General features: G+C 49.9%; 6 protein-coding genes across 6 annotated transcripts; 3 read left to right on the top strand and 3 right to left on the bottom strand.

Annotated features, from left to right (window-relative positions):
* Positions 1–64: 64 nt before the first annotated feature.
* On the bottom strand, positions 65–7,879 carry N7471_002929 (CCR4-NOT core subunit CDC39). Its single transcript, XM_057275649.1, has 5 exons — positions 6,862–7,879; positions 6,487–6,811; positions 2,762–6,435; positions 564–2,738; positions 65–512 (listed from the first exon to the last, which is right to left on the bottom strand). The coding sequence occupies exons 1-5, from the start codon at positions 7,516–7,518 to the stop codon at positions 447–449; spliced, it is 6,897 nt and encodes a 2,298-aa protein (XP_057140287.1). The 5' UTR covers positions 7,519–7,879; the 3' UTR covers positions 65–446.
* Positions 7,880–8,775: 896 nt separating this feature from the next.
* On the bottom strand, positions 8,776–10,911 carry N7471_002928 (uncharacterized protein; the record flags this gene model as incomplete). Its single annotated transcript, XM_057275648.1, has 1 exon — positions 8,776–10,911. The coding sequence occupies one exon, from the start codon at positions 10,909–10,911 to the stop codon at positions 8,776–8,778; it is 2,136 nt and encodes a 711-aa protein (XP_057140286.1).
* Positions 10,912–13,761: 2,850 nt separating this feature from the next.
* N7471_002927 (Major facilitator superfamily domain general substrate transporter) lies at positions 13,762–15,533 on the top strand (the record flags this gene model as incomplete). Its single annotated transcript, XM_057275647.1, has 7 exons — positions 13,762–13,858; positions 13,912–14,112; positions 14,182–14,267; positions 14,321–14,786; positions 14,844–15,043; positions 15,102–15,230; positions 15,300–15,533. The coding sequence occupies 7 exons, from the start codon at positions 13,762–13,764 to the stop codon at positions 15,531–15,533; spliced, it is 1,413 nt and encodes a 470-aa protein (XP_057140285.1).
* A 1,797-nt stretch (positions 15,534–17,330) lies between these two features.
* N7471_002926 (SWAP/Surp domain-containing protein) lies at positions 17,331–19,676 on the top strand (the record flags this gene model as incomplete). The annotated part of the gene is made up of 1 exon (XM_057275646.1): positions 17,331–19,676. The coding sequence occupies one exon, from the start codon at positions 17,331–17,333 to the stop codon at positions 19,674–19,676; it is 2,346 nt and encodes a 781-aa protein (XP_057140284.1).
* Positions 19,677–19,996: 320 nt separating this feature from the next.
* On the top strand, positions 19,997–20,926 carry N7471_002925 (nuclear transport factor 2 family protein; the record flags this gene model as incomplete). The annotated part of the gene is made up of 6 exons (XM_057275645.1): positions 19,997–20,003; positions 20,185–20,202; positions 20,360–20,424; positions 20,501–20,572; positions 20,649–20,747; positions 20,810–20,926. 6 exons carry the CDS (start codon positions 19,997–19,999, stop codon positions 20,924–20,926), a joined length of 378 nt encoding a protein of 125 aa, XP_057140283.1.
* A 223-nt stretch (positions 20,927–21,149) lies between these two features.
* Positions 21,150–22,443, bottom strand: N7471_002924 (PQ-loop repeat-containing protein). Its single transcript, XM_057275644.1, has 3 exons — positions 22,211–22,443; positions 21,898–22,155; positions 21,150–21,801 (listed from the first exon to the last, which is right to left on the bottom strand). The coding sequence occupies exons 1-3, from the start codon at positions 22,276–22,278 to the stop codon at positions 21,201–21,203; spliced, it is 927 nt and encodes a 308-aa protein (XP_057140282.1). The 5' UTR covers positions 22,279–22,443; the 3' UTR covers positions 21,150–21,200.
* Between the last annotated feature and the right edge of the window lie 296 nt (positions 22,444–22,739).

Raw genomic sequence — 22,739 nt, 5'->3', positions numbered from 1 at the left:
GCTAGTTTGACGATGAGTGACAAAGAGAGAGGTGTTTCATTATACTATAAGCCGCACGGAAGGCCCAAAAAGAAGCTACAACAATGATGAGAATAGTAAATTAGCATTGCCCCATGCAGATAATGATGACACCGTCAACTCCAGCTTTTACAGTCTTATCATTACAGGTCGCGGGCAGCATGAGACGCGAAAAAATATCATGGAACCTCAAGTCATGCGGAAATCGTAAGAGAAAGAAAAATAAATATGCATGCCATCACCACGGCTAACCCCTGCCGTAACATGAAACTGAAAAGATAAAAAAAAAGACGCAAAGGAGCAATTGCGGAAGAGAACCCCGTGAAAATTACATGCAACGAAGTACTCCTGTACCGCCCGAGTTACCAGAGAAAGAACTTGAGGAGAGATATGGAAGGATAGGTTGAGGATGAGAAGCCGAGAGAAGCCTAGGCGATGGGCCGAGGGCTCTGTTGTTGAATGTGTTGGAGAAGAGCGTCGAAAAGACGACCGATCTGAGGAGCAGTTAGTATCGCGAGATTGTGGAAGATTGGTGGTAAGCTTACCTCAGGTGCCGCCTGAATAAAGGGGAGGCGGAAGAACGAGTAGCTCCGGTTCTGGAGGAGCTCCTGCAGGGTGATGATCAGACCCCATGGATGCGGGCGGTGGACAATCAGCCGCTCCAACAACACACGAATGATTTGCTGGCGGATATCCGAGTCATCTTGCTCAGAGTAGTCCACGCCAAACAGACGGAGAATCGTGAAGCTAAAGAAGTAGGTGTGGCTGTTGGGGTAGCGGAGCTGGTTGGCCATTGCACTAAGCAAGTAGTAGCGGCTTTCGGGCCGCAGAACTTGGGCGATCTTCTCCAGAAGAGCAGCGTGAGTCGAGTTCTCAAAGGCGCTGCGGGTGTTGCCCTTGGAAGCATGCTCCACTGCAGCTTGTTGGCCAATATACAAAACAAGCGCGTTAACCAGGACAACATCCACGTCGACGGGGACAAAGAAGAGGCCAGTGTCCTTGGAATCGGGGTTAAGAATGGCGTCGCAAAGCTGCTGAGCAGCAGACTCGGAGATGCTCTCATTCTGGAGCACATCATCAACGATGTCCTTGATGTTGGCAGCCTGCAAAGGAGCAACGATATCACCAGCAATCTTGGGGATTTCCCGCATCTCCTCGATACGCTCGACCTTCAAACCTTCGCGGAAAGGATCGGGAAGTTTCTGGAACGACGAGGGGTAGGCACTGAGGACAAGATTGCGAAGCTGGGCGCAATGGGCCGGGATCACATTGCAGAACTGGAAATGGTTCTCAGCCACGAACTCGGGGAAATCGTGGTGCAGAATCAACAAGATACGGAGCACGCCCTTGTATAGATCTTTAGCAACGTATGTAATGTTGGCAGCCTTTAGTTGCTCGCCCATATAGGACAGCAAGGCTTGCATGATTTCGCAGTAAGGCGCCCATCCTGCACGATCGGGCATGTTGAGCATGTCAGACATGAACACCCGGTGAGAGACCAAGCAAAGCCAGCCATAAACGAACCCGGGCACGTAACGGGGTTGGAAGGAAAGGAATTTGTTGGCCAAGGCGAAGATCATTCCCTGGTGCTGCTCAGTGTGCTGGAGGCCATTCATAGAGTACTCGCACAGAATGCTTGAGAAGAGACGGAAGAATACACGCTGGTTGAAAGCTTCTCCTCTCATGACCTGGTGGTGGTTGAGGACCAGGACCAAGAGAGACAGAATGGAGTTGAAGTACGTAGCCTTACTGGCTTTGACGGCGCCAGCGCTCTCACCTTGGAATCTGATGAGAAGAATCACGAGCTTAGCGAGGGCATCGATGTAAAGGAAGGCCTCATCAAGGCTGCCGTTGGGGTTCTGAGACTCATGCTCAAACATGGCGACGGAAATGTCGATGCTGAGACGGAAAAATAGTGCGGAGTCCTCCTGGCTGTTCATCACTTGGCGGTTGTGGAGGTCCTGAAGGAAGGAGTGGAAGGTGCGGTCAGTCGCACCGGGGGCCTTGTAAATACCGATCCACTCGCTGAAGATGTACTCCATTTGGTCTCGCTTGGACCTGGCTTGGTCACTAAGGAGGGTATTGACGACCTCAGGAATACCAGACTCGCGCAGCTTTCGCACGATTTCGAGACCGGGAACAACGCTTGGATCCTCGGCAAGCCATTGGCTCATGGCATCTAGACTGCCGGAGAAGTCTGATCGAAGGGCCGAGGGTTCTTCATTGAAAAGAACGCGGTCCATCAGGTTGCCCAGCAACTCCAAAGCGGGCACATTCCTGGATAGAATAAGTCGGGTCAGGTTCGTATCGACCCGACGGATGTCCAGGAGGCCTGCGTCAATGAGAGAAACGGTGACCGGCACATTGAACATGTGCTCATCATCAACTTCGGAGAGCAGTGCCCACGTGTACCGAGCAATGAGACTGGACATATCGCACAGCTTGGCAAGAAGGTGGACGAGAACTTCAATCTCGAGAGATCCATGTGGCTGAGAATACAGAAGGGTGCAAACCTTCAAAGAGGTCAGTCGTGCAAGCTCCTCTCCATTCGTCGAGGCAAGGATGCTGCGCAATGCCTGGTTGTATTCTTGAAGAACCGTACTATCTCTGCCAAGATCCTTGACATGCTCTTCAGGGGCGCTGCGAGCAGACTGCTGGAGGTCGGAGACGAGGCTTTCCACTCTTTCCCGGGGGCTTTGAGCATCAAGGAACCCGTTGGTCTGAACGGGGGCATTTGAGAAACAGCAGGCTGCGCCTGGGGAGTTCTGTGAGGAATGGCTGGCTGCTCAGCCGGGGTGGAAAGGTTTGGAATAGCAGGGTAGGATTCTCCAAGCACGTCGGGGAGTTGACGGCCGGCCGATGCATCAGTGGATGGTGCCGGGCCTCGGGATTGACGGGCAAACTCTTCGTAGATGGCGAGTTGCTCCTTGTTGAGACCGCCAGGCGCTTGCCGGTAAGGTTCTGGGATGAACAATCCCCAACGGTTCATTGAAGGGTCAATGAAAGGGTCGTTAGAGCGACTGGCCTGATGGCGACGGCGGGCTTCCAATTGAGGCTCAATCACCTTCTCGATCTCAGGCAGAGACTTTTCCTCTGCAGCTTTCTCGACAATGCCACAGGCAGCATCCAGGTTATCGTTCACACACATAAGAATTAAGCCCTCGGGCATAGGCTGCTCGGAGTAGTCTTGCTGAATCATGCGGATGTAGTTAGTCATGCTAACCTTCAGAGGCTCTTTGCAGGTGACGAGTGCCAGGCTACCGGCAAGTTGTCGGACCATGATGCCCGCGGCATGGCGCACGCGTTCCTCATCGGGTTCCATGGCAAAGTCCTTGGAGACAAGTTGTACGGTGGAAATGGACGCAATGGTGACAGAGCGCTCAACGACGGGAGTAATGATCTCGGCAATGGCGCGCTCGACTGCAGTGTGCACAATCTGTTTGAGGATGGTGGGGTCGACCATGCTGCTCGCCGATGAGGGCAGGACAAGGATCTTGTCAAGGCTTGGCAGTGTTGACATGATGGCGGCTGGAGATAACCTCTCGTTCCGGATGGCTGGGTTGATAGCGCTGAGGGACAGGTCCTCAAATGGCTCCGCAAGACCCTCTGGAGCGTTAACAGTTGGCAGTGGTTCCTCAGCATGTGCAGCACGATCGCGAATGACGACTGCAGGCTCAATTGTCTTGTGGTCGAGATCAAGATCTTTACAGAGGACTTCAATCTCGAACTTGAGATTGAGCTTCAATTCGGCGAAATGGTAAAGCTCCAACAGCAGGCCCAAAATATCCATCAGCCAGGGATTGGGTGGCTTGAAGACCGTAGATTTGGTGGCCTGCACAAGAACTTTGCAGGTGAAGGGGATCGTAACCATGAGGCGTTGGGTGTCATAGCCTTCGAGAAGTAGGCCCTTGAAGTAGATGTTCTTGTGCTTAATAGGTTTGTCTTTGGCAATAGTAAGCGAACCAAGCCAAGCACCAAGGTTCTTCAGGTGACCGCGATCAGTAGACGAGGTTAAGGTGCCTTCTGAGTTAATCAACTTAGCGACACTGACGTAGGTCTCCCGCAGGACCTCGGCCCATAGGATCTTGTCGCCAATGCGGCCAAGGAGGTCAAGATAGAGCTGCTGGAAATTGGGCTGCAACTTGGCACGTTCTTCCACCAGGTATGCAGCGAACCACTGATGGTGTTGGTCGCGCAAGACTTCTTGCAGATCTTCAAGTTTCTCGTCAATGTTCTGCTCGGAAACATTGTTAAGAACGAAAAGAATCTTGTCCTGAATGTCTTCATCTGGGTCTTCATAGAGTTCAGATCGAAGAGGTGGGTCAAGTTGAACAGCACGGAACTTGCGCACGGAGCCATCAGTGATGGGGGACTCAACAGAATTGCCATTAGTCAGAGGCACAGAAGCAAGACCTTCAAAGGGTCCTGCCTCCGCTTCGCCAATCTGGTTTCCTTGTTCACGGAGCACCTCCTCTGCCTTTTGGTAGATGGGCGTGCCTTGAAGTGAGGGGATTTGGAAGAGCAGGTGGCAGAAACCAGCCCACTCGGGAAGACGGTTGATCAACTGCTCAATCGCTTCCACACCGAACTTATACATCGGGTCGTGGGGTTCATGTTCGCGGACAGCCTCGAGGATCATGCCGAGGCCGACTTTCAGCGTGATGCCGTCAACAAGACGGAAGTTGATGATGCCACCAAACATGACCGCAGTCTTGGTCAGAGCCTCAAGCGGGTACTCGTGGTAGCAATGATATTCGTCAACCAGGCCGTGCACCATGCAAGCGAACAGGTCTTGTTCTGTGGGGTCGCGCGAAGACTTGTATTTGCGCATCAACTCCAGCATCTCACGGAGCGAGAGTTCCTCGTGGTACATTTTACCAAAGAGCTCTTGCATTTGCTTGTCAATTGACTCGGGCAACGTGTTGCCGTTCTCGCCATTGGCATCGATGATATCATCGAATCCTTCGCCGTAGTTGATCAGGCGAGGGTATGTCTGAATGCAAATGCGCTGGACAGGTGTGAGGTTTTCGCGGTCCCCGACGTATTCCTCTAATACAGACAAAAGCGTATAAACAGTCTTGACTGCGAGGCTGACCATTTGATGAGCGGACTGCTCCTTCCGTTGGACGTGCAATTCGTCCTCGGCCTTTATTCGCAGGAACTTAGAAAGCAGACCACCCATATCAATGGCACCCTTTTGTGCAGCATTCCGAACCCACTGCTCAAGGTCAAAGGGACTCTTGCGGTGGGAGTAGCAAGCGAGGTCGAGGGCAAGACCGTTGGTGAACCCAAGGAGATAATCGAGCCATCCGTATGCCGCGGCGTGCTCATAAATAACAGCGGTGGATGTGGGATCTTGAGTGAAAGTGGTGAAAAGCTGATCTGATACCCACTGTCGATCCTGTCGCCAGGCACCGTGGAGGGCGAGCTGATACCCATCCTCTTGCTTCGAGATGAAGACAATGAATGTGCGCAGCACAAAGCTCTGCTGGACGCTGGACCACGGCTGCGGAACAGCAAGAGCGGAAACGAGGAAAACTGGCAAATCATATTGAACAACCGACTTTATAAGGAGCTGGCTTTCTGTTGCAGCCCACGAAGCCTGGGAGAACAAGGCAAGGTCGAAAATTGCCTTCATGGCATCCATGGACCGAAGAGGTGACTTTGCCGCACGCTCGCCTTGCAATTTGACGATATCAGGGGCATCTTCAAAGAAGTCAGTGGGGAAAGTTGCGCGAAGATTAGTGATGTGCGATGGGTCGATCCGAGAGGCCACAAAAGCTGTCAGGAATGACATCTGCGTATCACGATGCTCCCAGTCTCCACCCCAAAGCTTTTGAACATCCAAAGACGAGTCGTCCACCGACATGGCGGAAAGAACGCTGTACAATTTGGTGAATTGCTTGGGATCCACTCGGAGGCCCTCACGATCGAAGTGGCGGAACACCAGGGGCCAGTTGATTGGCTTGTCGGTATATGCACTTAAGAATATCTCTAGTGAGAATTGTTCCCAATATTGCGACAAGATCATGAAGAGAAGGGCGCTGGCTAGATGTTCTTCGCTCCAGTTCTTCTGGTCTGAATTTAGCAATTCACTTATTATCTCAATATTTGCAGTGGCACGAGCTCCCTTGGCATGAAGCTGTCGCACAAGGACATATTGAGGGTTGACAAAATTGAACATCTGTAGAGCAGAGGAGACTTCAAATGGCATATCCAAGCCAAGCTTTTGGTATCGCAGATTGGCTGCGTAAACCAGCTTTGCCTTAACATCGTCGGTGAAATTGCGGGGAGGGTATAAGATGAAACGTTCAATCGTCATGCCAAGGAAGGAGTTGCTGTAATCCTTGGTCACTTCGGTAGGACTCGCCAAGCTCTGCAAGAAAGGGGCAATGGAATTCGAGAGGATGGCATCGGCTAACGAGGGTGGTTAGAGTTAATCCAGAGGGGGTAAAGGAGCAAACATACCTTTAGCACGAAGGTCTGACTTGCTAGTCAGTTTGAAGGCCAAGGCAAGTGCAACCTTGACAACTGGGTCGAGTCGGAAATGATCCAAGAAAGTGGAAAGATCGAAGTCGCGGAAGATATCTCCTTCAGAAGTATCTACTGTCTCAGCAATTTTCTGAGACTGCTCCATGTCCGAGGACACTTTCTGCAGCTCCTGGACAAGGAGAGGGTAGTTGCCCGCATTCTCAACGGACTTGTTGACGCCCGGGAAGATTTGTGGCGCATTTCCTGTTAGGAGGCGGCGAAAGTATTTGGAAAAGACCTCCATTCCGTTGGATGTGACAAGCTGCGGTTATTAGAATCGAGTGGATTGGGATATATGGCAGCACCACCAACCTTGTGTATCTGGGCAGCCTTTGTCTCCCACTTCTCTTTTCCTTCCTTTTCTGTGATAGAATCCAGTAACAGGAACACCTGAGCAATGGAGATTTTGGTGAGCGAAGATTGGCTCGAGTGGGCGGCTGTAGAACCCGGCTTGTCAGAAGCGAAGCCTGTGGGAGAATTCACGGTTGTTCCGGACGAGAGCGGCGAGAACACGCCTCTGGAAGATCCCGGCCCACCACCTCCTCCCCCAGTACCTCCTCCACCCGGGGCGGAGCCTGTAGCAGAGGCCAAATGGGACCCTATAGAAGGGGTGTGAGCGCGGAACTTAGGAGACGAGAGGGTTGTTGCGTGCTGTTGTGAGCCAGATTGCAATGATGTGAAGGGCGAAGATGTGTGTTTGGGACTTCCACCGGAGAGACCCCTAGCAGAGCTCAGCACAGCAGAAAAGGAAGACGGTGTCGAAACCCCAAGGCCTGCGTCCAAGCCCCGGGAAGCCGTGGGGGGAGCGGCGGAGGATATGTTGGTCGCGAGTGGAGTTAACCCACGACGTGCGCCGGACTGCGACACGGACCGACCCCAGGCACCAATATCGGTCCTGGTCGAAGAAGATTTATCGGTGCCAGAAGCAATCGACGATTGGGCGGAAGGGTGAGGGGGAGGGAAGGTCATCTAGGAGACGCGATCATTTGATCTGGAGGTCCAAAGACAGATTTTTAACAGTCACAGGCGCAATAAACGGGGGGAAATCGATAAAGCAGATCAATGAAATAGACGCGAGATCATGCGATATCGAGAGAGGGAGGGTATTGGGAAAAGAGGATGACACTGTGGGAGAGGAATGGATGGGGGAACGATGAGATGGAGAGGTTGCAAGAGGAATGGGGTGCAAGGTGCGAGTTGTCGGAAGTGTGCCTGCCTGAGGTGTCGAGCGGGAGCTCCCAATCAGGCACCAGGGTGCGATACAAGACACACCTTGGCCTCTGTCAAGTGTCGAAGGGTTGCTTGAGCTTTACCCTATTCTAGACTTGATAATTGTGTGGTTTTTGCTTCCCTTGCTGTTCATTGCCCATCATTTTCCGACCTGCATGGTGGTGTTGGGAGATGGTCACGTGTAATGGCTGTCTCGACACGTGATGCATGGCTGAGTCATCTACTCTGGGGTCCACCTGGGCACCTGGGCACCCACCCGCCGCTGCACGGGTCCGTGAATGCTACGTCTACCTACCCTAATGAAGCAAGACCTACTATAAGAGGGCAGTCTGAGCTTAACCCGACAATATTAGAGTATGATTTATCTCGGCTTCTACTCTTTCCTATAGAGGTTGTTATTCAGAGATTCACGGGGTGTAAATTTCCATTGATATATATAGCCAATATGCTATGTTATCTTACACAGGGTAACCTTAAACCAAGATAAATTGTCTACCTTGCAATATGATTGAGGAAGATGGTGATAGAACTGCTTCTCAGTCAAGTGCTAAGATAGGATAAAATTCAACCTAGCACTCTAAGAACATAGTAGATGAGAACGATGTATGATCAAGCATATCGCAGTACCTGAACCATACCAATCCAATGAACGCCAGAGTTGAAACCAGTAAGAAGAACGGATCAACAGATAGAGCAAATATAACCCAGAAAAATATGAAAGAAAAACTCGCAAAGTAATGAGAATCATGTCATACCGCAATGACAGTCGGCAAAAAAAGGGGGAGGCATAGTCACGGATAATGCAAGAAACGAAATATCCCACAAGGCCAGTAGCTTGTGGGGACGGAAGGAAGATAAAATCACACAGTCAAGAAGGAAGACAATCATGTGCACATGAGTTTGAGACCAGTTCGCTGGCCAATCCAACGCCAACGCCTAGGTCCGCAGCAGGAGGGACCACAATGAATGAATGATATTGTTTCAGGTTGAGTCCGACTAGTCAGTCAGAGACACGCAGTAGCACGGGCTGGCGTAAGATGCTTGGGCAGTGTATGTCTGGGCAGTGCCACCTTTATAATTGGTGTAGGTAGTAGTCGGCGTGGGCTCATTCTCTTTGATGTTGATGATGTTGCCCGAGAGAAGCGCCAAACCCCCGTTATTGCGAATTTGCATTTGCTGACAGTAGGGAGGCTCGCGTGATGGGTCGTCTCGTCGCTCCTCCATCTTGATCCTCCGTGGGTAATCGGAGGGGGAGGAGTCGCGTTTGGAGCCAACAGTTGTGCCAGCTGTGCTTGCTGCCATGTCGCTGTTTGTGGAAGCGGTGGTGCTCAAGGAATGAGACGTCGACTGGTTGACATACAGGAAGAACTCCATCATCGTGTTATTCCACCAACAGAACCATGGCTTGTCGCCGACTTCTGCAGTCTGCTTCAGGTTCTTGTAGGCGTTTGCACTTGCCCACCCGTCTTCCACCCACGTGCGCTTGGAAATGGAGTTAGAGAATGTATCGTCTGGGACAATGACCAGCTTGTCGAACGGAGCAAGGAAGAACAGAGCAGGGCCCATGCCAATATCAGTGGTATCAATGGCCATATTCAATGCTTGTGTAGGTGAAGCAGACCAATATGGCGCCTGAGCACCATATGTAAAGGTCGGGGTGGGAGCACCGTCATCGAAAACGATGGAATGGTGACCTTTGGATTCGCCGACAAAAATGTCGAATTTGCTCGGCGATTGCATGCATTTCCAGGCTTTCCCATAATTCGACTCGTCCACACAAAGCCCTGATCCATTCTGGTAACCGGAAGGAACCAAATAGTGGCCGGTAGGGACTTGTTTGATATTTGTGGGGGTGGATATCATGGACGCATCCATCTGAGGAGTTGCAGTGACCGTTATAATTGGCAGGGCACTGGATTTTTGAGCTTCTTGGTCTTCTTGCTTTGCAGCTTCTGCAGCTTTCTTGGTTCCCAGAACACCACCAATGACACCTCCGATACACCCTCCAATGAGCATAACAGTTGCAATGAGGACAAACGTCCACACCGGCAGGCCACAGCATGCAGTCTGTTTCCCCTTGCGTTTGAGCTTCTCTTCGAAGGCCATGATGCCTGTGATCGCAGCGACTCTTTCCTCGCCGTTCCCACCATCGTTCCCACCATCGTTCCCACCATCGTTCCCACCACCGTTCCCACCACCAGAATGTCCAGAACGTCCAGAGTGTTCAGGCATCAAAGTCCTTGATGAGGTTTCTGAAATCGGCGGCGCTCTTGGGCTTTCAGTGTTGAGGCGTTGTTCCTCTGGTGGGGTGTTGTGATCGGCCACCGTCTCAGCCCCTGGAGGCTTGGGTACAACACCAGTCGGATAGCGTGAATAAGGTGGTAGCGGCTCTGCGTGACCATCCGGTCCAATGATATCACCCACATCATCAGCCTGGCGACCAGCGGGTGGTTGATATGGTGGGTTATGGCCTGGAAATCCGACTGGGATGATATCGTCATCCATTCCTTCCTCGACCACATTCTGCGAATACATCGCGTAGGGGTGCTGTGGACCAGTTGATTCTTCAAGTGGGCGTTCGATTGGACGTATCGTCGAAGTACTACCTACACTAGGCGACCGGCTAACCCCAACTTGTGGATACATACCATATGGATGGCTGGGTCCCGTGGCTCCGGTGTAGGGGCTGAGAGCGCGGGGAATCGAGAAACGAGAAGAAACACTTTGATTTCGCTGGATCATAGAAGGCGTCGAGTTGAGAGAGGAGGTTGAGTTACGGTTGTTGGCGAAAGCGTACCCCTTTTGGGGCAAACTTGACCGATGAGGTTCATCGAAGGACACTCGAGCGTCATCACCAAAAGGGTTCTCGTTCTCGGTCGGGGCCGTGCTAGTAGTCCTTGACTGGGTATTTTCACGAAGAGTGGAGGAGGATGCGATAGAAGAGGGACTGTGGGGGCGTTCGATGCGATCGGAGTCAATGGTTTCTAATGAGTATTCGTCGGCGAAGACATTGGGGTTGGAGATGGAGGAGCGACCGAAGGAGTGGCGAGGTGTCGAATCCCCAGAGAGTCGAGGCGTATGGGAGGATCGTGAATTAGAGCGAGAATGCTCCGATGAAATATGACCAGACATTTCCCTATCGATCTGGCAGCCCTGTCGGGCCACCTCGTTGTTTGATCAATCCGTTTCGCTACCCGGCGAGGATGGGTGAATGGGCGGAGCAAGCAGATACAGCAGACTCTTCAACTCGAGATATTAAGGAGTAAGAAGAGGTTGTTGGATTATAGATGGAGAGAGATGGGTGTAGGATGAGAAACTCAAGTTGGGAAGGGAAGGGAGGAGTTTGAGACTTTAGTGTGACGGGTTTACTGAGGGGAGCCGGGGAGAGAGAGTCACTCGGACCAACTGAAATTCTTGGCTTTTTGATTTGCACCGTATTTTGGGGGCTTTTTTCGATTTTCTTTCTTTTCTTTTGCTTTTTTACTTTCTTTAAAATCATCTTCTTTTATTCTGGTATCATGTACACTCTGTACACTCCGTATGATCTACTCCGTGCCTGGAACTCCTCTGTCTACGCTACTACGACTAGGGCGACCAACTAGCGAGCCCATCCCGTCTGTGGTGGGCCTGAATGAGCTTCGCCACTATGCATGCTTCATGCTATATTGTTCTATTTTGATATTCTCCTGCTAGTATCTCTGTACTAGTATACAAAATACAGGTCCCGGTTCCCAGATCTAGACCAAGGTTCCAACGTTATTTGCTTCTGCATGAGTCGGATTTGAAACGTTTTCGTTCTCGCCACGCAACCACGTGAGAATACCCAACCCCTTTGTGTGTTTGGGTCTGGAATCCACGAACTGGAGAACTGGACCCTGCAGAACCAATTCAGGGCCTTGATTCTGGGCTCACGAAAAAAGAAAAAAATCAACCTGGAATCCGGAACGTTCAGACATCAGGGCTGAGCGGATATCTCGGGTGCGGACTAATCCCGAGGTCGTTATCCGAAAAATGTAGAATTGTTCGTCATGATCATGAGTTTTTTGTGAGCTGATGGTCGCCTAGGACATCCCCTATTCACAGATGTTATAGCTGAAACAAAAGTCTACTTGAATATACGGGATATACCTAGGGTTTCTCGATTTCGGCTAAACTCGATTCGAAATCTTGGTTCTAACCTTGGAAAGATTCTCAGGCATCGTATCCATGGAAGACCTATGCAGTACCTAGGTACTCCCACCCAGAAGGGTTACGATATTCGGTCTCAACACAGAGGTTCACCCGAGGACCGTATGGGTCAACAGTTTCAGCCGTTCAGGGCTTCTTCGGTCCAGCCCCTCTGGCACGGGGTTGCGTGCGTAACGGGATCCATCCAGGGCCAACCCCATCTGACTCCATCTGACTCCATCTGATATGGATAGATCGGGTTTGATTTCCGCCTTGTCCTTATGTACTAGTATTTCAGGAAAACATGAGATAGTTTCCTAGGCTGATCCTGGACCTGATTCATCCGCGACTTTTATCCAGATCTACAACATCGTATATCAATATTTCATATAGGTCACATGTAACGTGCGAAATTCCCAATTCACCATCGCTAAAGAGCCCCCTATATTCTTTTTTCTGTATATTAGCAAATATTTTAAAACTCACTCTATGATTGTAGATTTGATACTGTGTAACTACTTAGCATCCGGAACGATTATAGGTGGCCTACATCATAGAGAATATACAAGCCTTGATCAACCGTGTTTCTCCGCAAGAATTGAATAACATACAGCAGACAGGCGATGCGTAAATCGGCTATTCCTCAAAGAAAAGGAATCTGATTCAAATGCTTTAATAGGATATAAGAATATGCAGTAGATGGTTGATAAAAAGACATCTAAGAAGACATTTAGAAAAACTAACCGAAAAGACGTCATAAGGCCGCATAAGCGGCTGGCTATTCTTGTATGACTAAACGCATCTTACACGCTCTTCTCAGCATCCAGGTCGGTCGATCAACATGATACACTACATCGTGGAGCCCATCGCTACATCCCGTGAGACATTCGAGCCGGTCCACCAAGGGCCCCAGTTTGTGGAGTAGGGGCGATGATCCGATGTAGATCCAACTATATCGCGCAGCATATGGATATCAGATATCTAAGAGGTATTCAAATTGACACATAAATCTCAGAAAGGATGCAAAAGAAAATTCGCTTTGTTTAATTCCCTACTGAGACCCCGCTCATAGTCTTCAGGGCCATCCATCCTCGGGTGATCTTATATTTCAAGACCAATAACGAATCCTACAACGCATGAACCATAGTTGACCGGATATTTCAGACTGCAGGTCAAAGCAAGCATGGCATGGTGTAAGGAATTTATATTTGACTCGGCTATAACCCCATATTCTGCTCGGCTTGTCGGTCTAATGATGACCGCCCGAGATCTGAGAGCACCACCACTAGTGAGGCCTTAACGGGCGATTGATGGACTACCATATTTTCTATTGGTCAGGATATGCACCTTCGGAAAAGCCGAGTCACGAAGCGCACGGAGTACAACGGGGCTTTTTTGAGGAAACCCAGATCATGCCAACGCCCGACTAACGAGGAGTGTCTCGGCCCCAAACTTCCCCGACTTCTCCACAACCTAAACAACTTCGTACTCGGTCCACTGACAAAGATGAGATACCCCTACAAATTCTAAATAATTTGCGAGGAAGCTACTCCTCCATCGGAAGCACTGATTGGTCTGTCTGTTCCCGGTATGCAGTAAGATAATTGCTAGCGAGCTAGGGACGAATGGCAGCTGATCTTGCGAAAAATTGAGTGGCTTCGCTATGCATTATCCCGCTACCGGACCCTCATGGCTCCCATGCGGAGCTGGGGAAAATCCGGGGTTTGTTTATAAAATCCGCATGGTTTTCTACGTGTTTTGTTGCATACTTGCAGGTCAACAGGTCGATATTTATCGATAATCCAACGAGCCATCATGGGTATTTTCAAGCGGAAGATCACTGTTGAGGACAATGCCGTCACATCAGCAATTCACTTGACTCTACGACAGTCTCTACTCCCAAATGCATTAGGTATGTATCGGCTCGTTATATTAAATGGCAAAGCTGTAACATTGGTCCCGTAGTTATGATCCTCTTTTTTCTCTGGGGGTTCGCGTACGGACTGCTGGATGTTCTAAACTCGCATTTCCAAACAACCCTCAATATCACCGCTAGCAAGTCCAGTGGCCTACAAGCCTCATACTTTGGTGCCTACTTCATCTGTCCACTAACCATATCCGGTTGGATTGCCCGCAAATATGGATTCCGAGTTACTTTCATGACTGGTAAGAGACATGAGGTTGCTTCCAAGAATCTATTTGTATCGCCAGCTAACATATCCTTTTGTGAGTCAGGCCTCGCTGTGCTAGCTGTTGGGTGTCTTCTCTTCTGGCCTAGTGGTGTGAAAAAGTCATTTGGTGGATTTTGTGGTAGCATGTTTGTACGTGAAACAAAGCAACTCGCTCTGAGATAAACTTCTAACCATACCAATAGGTTGTTGGTGCTGGGTTATCCACACTGGAGACCGCAGCTGATCCCTTCCTCTCAATCTGCGGACCCCCAAAATATAGCGAGATCCGTCTGAACCTTGGACAAGCCGTCCAGGGAGTTGGAACCTTCGTTGCGCCTCTCCTTGCCTCTCGCGTCTTCTTTGCCAACACTGTGGACGACAATGCCGGACTGAAGAATGTACAATGGACATACCTTGGGGTGGCCTGCTTTGTCGCTCTGCTTATCATTCTCTTCTGGTTAGCCCCCTTCCCCGAGATCACAGATGCAGATCAGGAAGCACTGGAAGCACAGATCTCCGAGCATGGTGAAGACACCGGCCCATTCAAAAAGCAATATAATCTGTTCTTCGGCGTGTGGAGTCAATTCTGCTATGTGGGAGCGCAAGTGGCCGTCGCTGGTTATTTTATCAACTTTTGCAAAGAAGCTGGCAAAACCTCTGCAGAATCATGTAAGTGACATGAAAAAGAACATGTCTCGGTGTCGAAGTCTAACAATGCTCTCCTAGCCGACTTGCTTGCCATTGCGCAGGGCCTCTACGCTTTCAACCGTTTTGTGGCTACTGGATTGATGATGATGAAAGCTTTCAAACCTCGGTATATGCTGACGGTATACTTAATCCTCTGCTGCGTCTTCTCGATAGCTGCCATGACCACAAAGGGCTATACCTCAGTGGCGATGATTATCCTTGTTCTGTGTTTTGAGTCGGTGAGTAACATGATGAATCGGTAAACTGAGCCCTATAACTAACGAAGATTATCGACAGTGCTGCTTTGCAACCATTTTCTCTCTAGCTCTTCGTGGCCTTGGTCGTCACACCAAGCGTGGTGGCTCCCTGCTTGTTGCAGCCATCTCAGGTGGCATGGTCTTTCCTCCTATGATGGGGGCTATTGTGGTTCGTTTGCAAAACCTGGCTTTTAGCCCTTTTTCGGGTTTCAAGTACTAACATTGTGGCACTCTGTAGACAAACAAGAATGCTCACATTGCCATGGCAATCCCAATGATGGGCTTTGTGCTCGCATTAGCCTTTCCCGTTTACGTGAACGTCTTCAATAAAGATGTCATGGACAGCCACCGAAACACTGAGCTTAATGTGACGATTTCTGTGGGGAAAGATATTGCTCTAGAGGAGGGTCCTCAAAGTAAGCCTACGACTGCAACGATCGAGACAGCCGAGGAAACAAGAGCGATTTCTTGATGAGATAGATTGAAGAATCGAGGAAATATTAAGCCAGTCTGGTATGTTTTTATATTTATTCTATAGCGTAGGAATTCTCGAATACATATTTACGCATGTTCTTTGTTCTAGAAGGTAAAGCCTGTGACTCGGTGCAAATTGAGAACTCAAACATCTCGATTCTGTTTTTATCTCTAGTTATGCCTCATTGCATTAGTTCGCACCACAAATTCCTTTATTCGCCATCAGAATCATGATTTCTAGCGGGCCTACAACTCCCGGGAGTGAGTGATATAGTTCCGAGGAACGGTGGGTTCGCCAAGCTATAGATGCTGGGTATGGGCTTGGCAGTGCATGTATGGGGCAGACCTCATCTATTCCCTCCTTCGGTCAACTTATACCCACAACATCTTTGTGCGCTCAATGCTCCAATGGTGAAGTTTTTCAGAGACTCGCCATTGCCAGAAGCATATCACCCGTCCCTTGTTTCCGCAAGCCATGGGTCTGTTCCAGGCAGCTGTCCGGTTCCTCCCGTCACTTTTCCACCAGTCCACAATCATTCCGCGAGGAATTCTTTCATCTGCCTGCCGTGCTATATTTGAAGTCGAAGTTGAAGTTGCTGCCGTTCTGAGAACGAAGACGCCTGATTTCGTCCGATCTACCTAAGAAAACGGGGTAGAGAGCTAGGTAGACGGGCTGTGGACCCGTCTAGCTCTCTTATAGGGGATTAGGTAGACGATCTCACTCGAACCTGACTACTATTCTAAAGAACCCGACCTTAACCCGACCTTGACTCGACCTATCCTCGACCTATCCTCGGCCTTGACTCGTCCTATCCTCGACCTTAACTAGACCTTAACTAGACCTTAACTAGACCTTAACTAGACCTTAACTAGACCTTAACTAGACCTTAACTAGACCTTAACTAGACCTTAACTAGACCTTAACCGGACCTTAACCGGACCTTAACCGGACCTTGACCTGATCTAAACTTGACTCGACCTGAACCTGATCCGGAACCTAAGCTGGAAGCTAAGCTGGGATGAACCTGAGCTTGGGTTGAACCTGACTCGAGATAGAACTAGGGTAAATTCTCGATATGGGTATATCGAGAATTAGGGAAGGACGGATCCTATGGCAGATCCGGAAAACGGTCAAAGGGTTGTCTATAAAAGACACCCACCCACCTAGTCAATATTCTTCCTTAGCAAGCATCTCATTTCCAGTCAATGAATATTCCTTGGCCCGCTGGGCCCGGCCCGGGTCCTTCCTGACTAGTCTTACTCGTCCTGAGTGAGTCTTTCTTGACTCATCCTTAAAAGGGGGTGTAATTATCCATGGATAATAATACCCTAGAATAATCACTCGATGTTATTTACTATACCACGTGAAAAGTATCAAAATGTTAGCCTTGGAAGTTGGAACCTTCTGTGGCAAAAAACACAGCCACTTTCCCACTAGACCATAACAAAAACCATGATTCCTGTTTAGGGCCTAGGGAGGCCATCCATATCCCATTTCGACACCTCCTTATCGGTCCATTGATAATCCTATCGATAAAACGAACTCAACTTTGGAAGTCTAAATGACATTCACCGCCTTTTTCTTGCCTGCTGCCGTGCACGTGCCAAGGCGTAACGCCCGCTGATTGGATGAAGCCCGACCGCCTACTATAGCGTAATTGATTTGTTTAGTTATTGAGAGGTTTATTCTTCTAGCTCTTCTAGAACTGCTGTCTCTTCGGATATCTATCAAATTCCTTCATCCTGCTTGTTTTTGAAGCTCGTTAGCTCCCTGCAGTTACAGCTGATTCTCATCATGTCGGACGAGTCGAAGGGGAAGACCTTCCCCGACGTCTCTGCGAAACTCTCTGCGCTTCCAAAGAAATCACTTTTTGAGCGTCAAAAGGCCGAAGCGGAGGCCAAACGCGCCCGGGAAAAAGCAGAGACAGCTGCAGTCTATGAGGAATTTGTCAAATCATTCGAAGATGAGGATTCAGTTGTACCACAGTCATTAGATGGAGGACCGAATACATTTAGAGGCAGGAGTGGTGGCCCTCCCAGGCGTCATTTCGCAGCTTCCTCTTCACGCGGCAGTGGCCATGGACCCTTAGCCCCTCCGCCGCCCTCACTTTCACACAAACGTTCCCACGAAATCTTTCCCCCTCCCCGTCGCGACCCTCTCAAATTTGAAAACATGCTTACTTCAACTGAAGCCGACAGAGCACTTGACGAGGAGGAGAGGGCAGCTCCCAAACCCACGTTGTACCTCGCGTCGCTTCCTCCGGGGACATCTCCGTCTGTGATCAAGGCATTGATCCCCTCGACCCTGACCGTGGACAATGTCAAGATTATCCCCCCACCTGGACAATTGCCAACTCACCGCGAGTCCTCTTCTGCACTCGTCACCCTCGCAAGCGACTCGGCCGCCTCTAATATCGATGCAGCTGTGAGCACGCTGCAAAACAAATACCTTGGCTGGGGGTACTACCTGACCCTCTGTCGACACCTTTCCTCTACTGCGATGAATTCAAACATGCATCTGCCCTCCGGCCTCTCGTCGACTACTACTTCTCTTCCGTTTGGCGCCAAGCCTATTCCACCGAGTTTCGGCACAAGCTTGAGTCGAGCTCCACCACCAGGGCCACATCGCGGGGGATTCGCACCCCCAAGCTCTTATGGACCAAGCGTTGGTAGAAATGGCCCAACCACTCAGGTGCAGGTGGAGCTACCGACAGATATAAGACAGTTGAGACAGATACACAAGACTATTGAGCAACTCGTGAAACAAGGTCCTGGATTTGAGGCATTGTTGACGAGTCGGCCAGAAGTCCAGATGGACGAAAAGTGGGCCTGGTTGTTCGATCCAAGGTCGCCTGGTGGTGTATACTACCGGTGGAAATTGTGGCAAATAATCACAGATCCCAAAAAGAAGAACATTGATAAGCCGGCGATGATCTTTGAGAATGGACCGCTCTGGTTACCCCCCAAACAGCATCTCAAGTTTGAGAACGTCACTCGCCTGAACCAATTTGTGTCACACCCAGATTACGACTCATCTGACGAAGAACATTCGGATGGGGAATCTGAAAGACGGAACCTCGGTGGAGCACCTTCGGACGGAGCCAACACACACAGCGATGAACCGAGCTTCTTGAACCCCTTCAAGATGGCCAAGATTACTCATCTTCTTGCACGACTTCCGACGACCAGTGCAAAGCTCCGACGAGGAGATGTTGCGCGAGTCACAGCATTCGCTATTGATCACGCGGCAGTGGGGGCACCCGAGGTTGTCGACATGGCCATCCGAAACGTTTTCCGGCCTCTAGCTTACACCGGCGCCAACCCAAATCGAGAATTGGAAAAGAATGCTGCCAGACTAGCGATCACTGATAAGGACAATGCAATCCCATCCGATGAACAATTGGATATGTCCTCCGCAAAGCTTGTCGCCCTCTACATCATCTCTGATATTCTCTCGGCGTCGGCAACCAGTGGCGTCCGCCATGCATGGCGATACCGCCAGCTGTTTGAAAATGCTCTGCGCTCACGCAAGGTGTTTGAACACCTTGGCCGACTTGACAAGGACCTGAAATGGGGACGACTGAAAGCAGAGAAGTGGAAGCGCAGCATTGGCTCCCTTTTACATCTGTGGGAAGGGTGGTGTTGTTTTACGCAATTGAACCAGGAGCATTTTACCAAAGTGTTTGAAAAGCCACCGCTTACAGAAGCAGAATTACAGAAGCAGAAGGAGACAGAGAAGGCCCATGCAGATCAAGCTGCTGTTGCATTTGCCAAAAGCAAGAGTCGATGGAAGACAGTTGATGATGAGCGAGGTGGAAAGTTTGACCCTACTCGCCCTGCGAATGAGAAAAAGCTATCTACCTCTGATCATGCAGTGGACGAATCAGTGAATGGAAAGGATGGAGCTGCAATGGAAATCCGTGAACTGAAGAATGTTGATGGGGAGTCCATGCTTAAGGCGCCGTCATTGGGCGATGAAGATACCCAAACCGAGATACCCCAGCAGCTACCTCAGTACTCACCTCAGCACCCAACTCAATCTGACAAATCTGAACAATCAGCTGGGCAGCAGGAGCCAGAAACACGACGACGAAAGCCACGGCCCAAAGCTGAAGATATGTTCGCCTCGGATTCGGAGTAAGGTTGGGCATGATTGTAATCGTTTTATGGATAGCACCGGATGATACCTGAAAGATACTTGTAATGAATAACAATGAACAATGAATGATTATTTGAAATGATTTTCTCTTGTATAAATAGAGACTGTAGTACTACTTCAGACCTGTCAAGTGGAGGCTCTTTCAATACATAAGGCAGCCAGGCATCATCGGCAGAACATTTCCTGCCCCACAACCCCTCATCAACAAATACCTTTCTCCTTTCGCGCTCAACTCCCTGTACTCTTCAAATACAATAGCATCACCCTTTTCTTTCTTTTATTCCAAATACAAATTCTTCAAAATGGCTGGTATGTCTTCCTCCCGCACTTGGCTCATATATACCCCTCCCGAAGAGGATGGAGGGGTCTGATCGTTTGGATCCCAGACAGCAGTGTGTGACTATGTTGCGCAATGCGATGGGAACTGATGAAAGAAGCAATGCGAACATCAAGATGAAAAATTGACTAACAAACTTGGTGATTTACGCAGACTTCAACGCTATCGCTGGTACATTATACCCATACTTTCCTGCTTCATCCCCACGGATCCAGCAATGCGCCTGTTCCCAATGATCCTGCCGCCCTAGATGGAAATGATGCCCCAAGAGATGGGTGTTATATCATACACAAATAATCATATTCTAACCTTTGATCAACCTGTACAGAGCAGTTTGTGCAGTTCTACTACCACACCTTTGACGGAAACCGATCTGGCCTGGCTGGTCTCTACGTAAGCCCCGCTCTCCAGATCCCCTTACAAGCGAGAGATATATGAATGTGCGCTAACGGCAATTATCAACCAATAGCGTGACCAGTCTATGCTTACCTTCGAGACCAACTCGGTCCAGGGTGTCTCTGCCATTACTGAGAAGCTCAGCGTTCGTCAACCCCAAAATCCTGACCCACGTGGGTCAATATGAGAAGAATATTCCAATACTGATTTTGCAACTCTAGACTCTGCCCTTCCAGAAGGTTCAGCACCAGATTGCCACCTTCGACGCCCAGCCCTCCAGCGGAGACGGCATCGTTGTGCTTGTTACTGGTGCCCTCCTGGTATGTTGAATGCCAATCACTTCTTCTGTTTTCTTAACTAATGTCAATTTCTCTATCAACAGGTCGACGAGGAGCAGAAGCCCATGAACTACACCCAGTGCTTCAAGCTGCAGCCCGATGGTGCCGGAAGCTACTTCGTGCTCAACGACGTCTTCCGTCTGATCTACAGCGCCCAGTAAATTATGGGCCCCGAAACAAATACCACGACGCGATGACAGGGGGATGTGTTTTCTTGTGAAGAGGATATGCCTTGGAGGTGACCGGGATAAATATCTGTCGTTTTGTCGCAAGTGACACCCCTCGACTTGCGATATGCCTGCCCATTGAAGGGTTTATTAAGAATTTATTTTTTGGATCACCAATCTTTCTAGAACTGTATGGTATTTCGTTTCTACCAAAGCTACGAGATAGCACTATATAAAAGCAACACGCCGCAAATCTGGTATGCGCACATCACTGGCTCTGAAGCAGCGGCGTCTCCTCAGATGGTCGCTCCTCATGCGCAGGTTCTTGCTGGGCACTCTCACCAGCATGAGCCGATCCATTGGGCGCCCCATTCTGATCACCCAGCTGCCCAACTTCCCGCTTGTTGTCGGACCCGAAGTACTCAAAATAGATGGCCATTATCAACAAGGTACCCTGCAAACAGGCCGTGACAACTAGCACGCCCCAAATACTCCAGCCACTCCAACCCTTGCGGGCAGCCAGACTAGCAGCCCAGATAAGACTCCCCGGCGTCTGGATGCACATCATGGGGATACTCAAGCTCCCCACGCACCGCAGCCGGAAGGTAGTATAGATCTGCGGGAAGTACTGGATCGACGCGAGGATCGCAGCGAGGACTCCGAGGAAGTTTGCCCAGGCCGAAACAGCAGCCGGCTGGCGCAGCTCGAACGCTAGGGAAAGGATGATCGTCACGAGCGCGTGCAGTAGACATATCCCCGTTATAACGAGCGCGGTGCGGTAGGTCGGTCCGCCGGAGGCGGAGGACACAGTGTCCAATGGGTCTGTGGGGGATGTGGCGCGCGGGAAGTAGATCACGAATAGCAAAAGACTAGATACGATTAGACAAGCTCGGGTGTGGGTTTTGGTGGGGGTGTTCGATCGGGAATTCGGAATCAGAAATCACTCAGCGCTTCGTTCAACTCACATGGAAAAGAAACAGAGCCATTGCATGGCCATCTGGAATACCCCAAGTAGCCCTGCGAAGCATGCAATCCCACTGATCTCCTGGCAGCAGGCGACATCTTGCGCGGTGGATGGGAATACTAGGATATTGGCAAATGCCGATGTCCCTGATGTTACCCCTAGGAGGATGAAGTATGGGGAGATACCGAAGGAGCTTCGTCGGATGATGATGCGGATGTGTTGGGGGAGGTATGAGAGGAGGATGCCGAGGATAATCAGGCTATATGGTACGTCAGTCATTGGGGACTGTTAGTTTTGATTCCGGGGATACGTACACAGATAGTACAGTTTGGAAAATGCCTGGCGAGGCCAGCTTGCGGCAGTAGGGTGTTAATGGGTCCATTGTTGTGTCTTTACTGTCTTTACGAATGTATGAAGCTCAGATGAGGAGGTCGGGGCGTCGGGAACTCGTGACAACAGCTGATTACATCAGTTCGTCACATTGGAGATTTTGCTCTCTACTTGAACAATTTGAGAGGGAATTGCTATTTCCAAAGACAAAGAGAAGGAATTCCCAAGATATGTGTCATAAACTTGAGTACCTCGTTGGGCACCCCTCCCTCTCTGCCCTGATGTCTTGATGCCTTTGTGCCTTAAATAGATGGCATTAAGTGGTTCTGGCTATCCCTAGTTGGGATTAGTGTCAAATACGTTCCAAGATTGGAACTATATAACGCAGTTTCAGAGCCGTCGCGGGACTATCGGTCGTACTCGGCATTTCTAGATGTCGAATCTCAAAAATGCTTCACTGATAGTGTATAAACGGTGGTAAGTAAAGGGGGGGATAGAATTAAAGAAAAGAAC

Source organism: Penicillium samsonianum (assembly GCF_028829775.1).
Source record: "Penicillium samsonianum strain IBT 33392 chromosome Unknown utg000002l_segment0_segment0, whole genome shotgun sequence".
NCBI classification, from domain to species: Eukaryota; Fungi; Ascomycota; class Eurotiomycetes; order Eurotiales; family Aspergillaceae; genus Penicillium; species Penicillium samsonianum.
The sequence above is the reverse complement of the archived record's forward strand: the minus strand, read 5'-3'. Positions and strand labels throughout refer to the sequence as shown.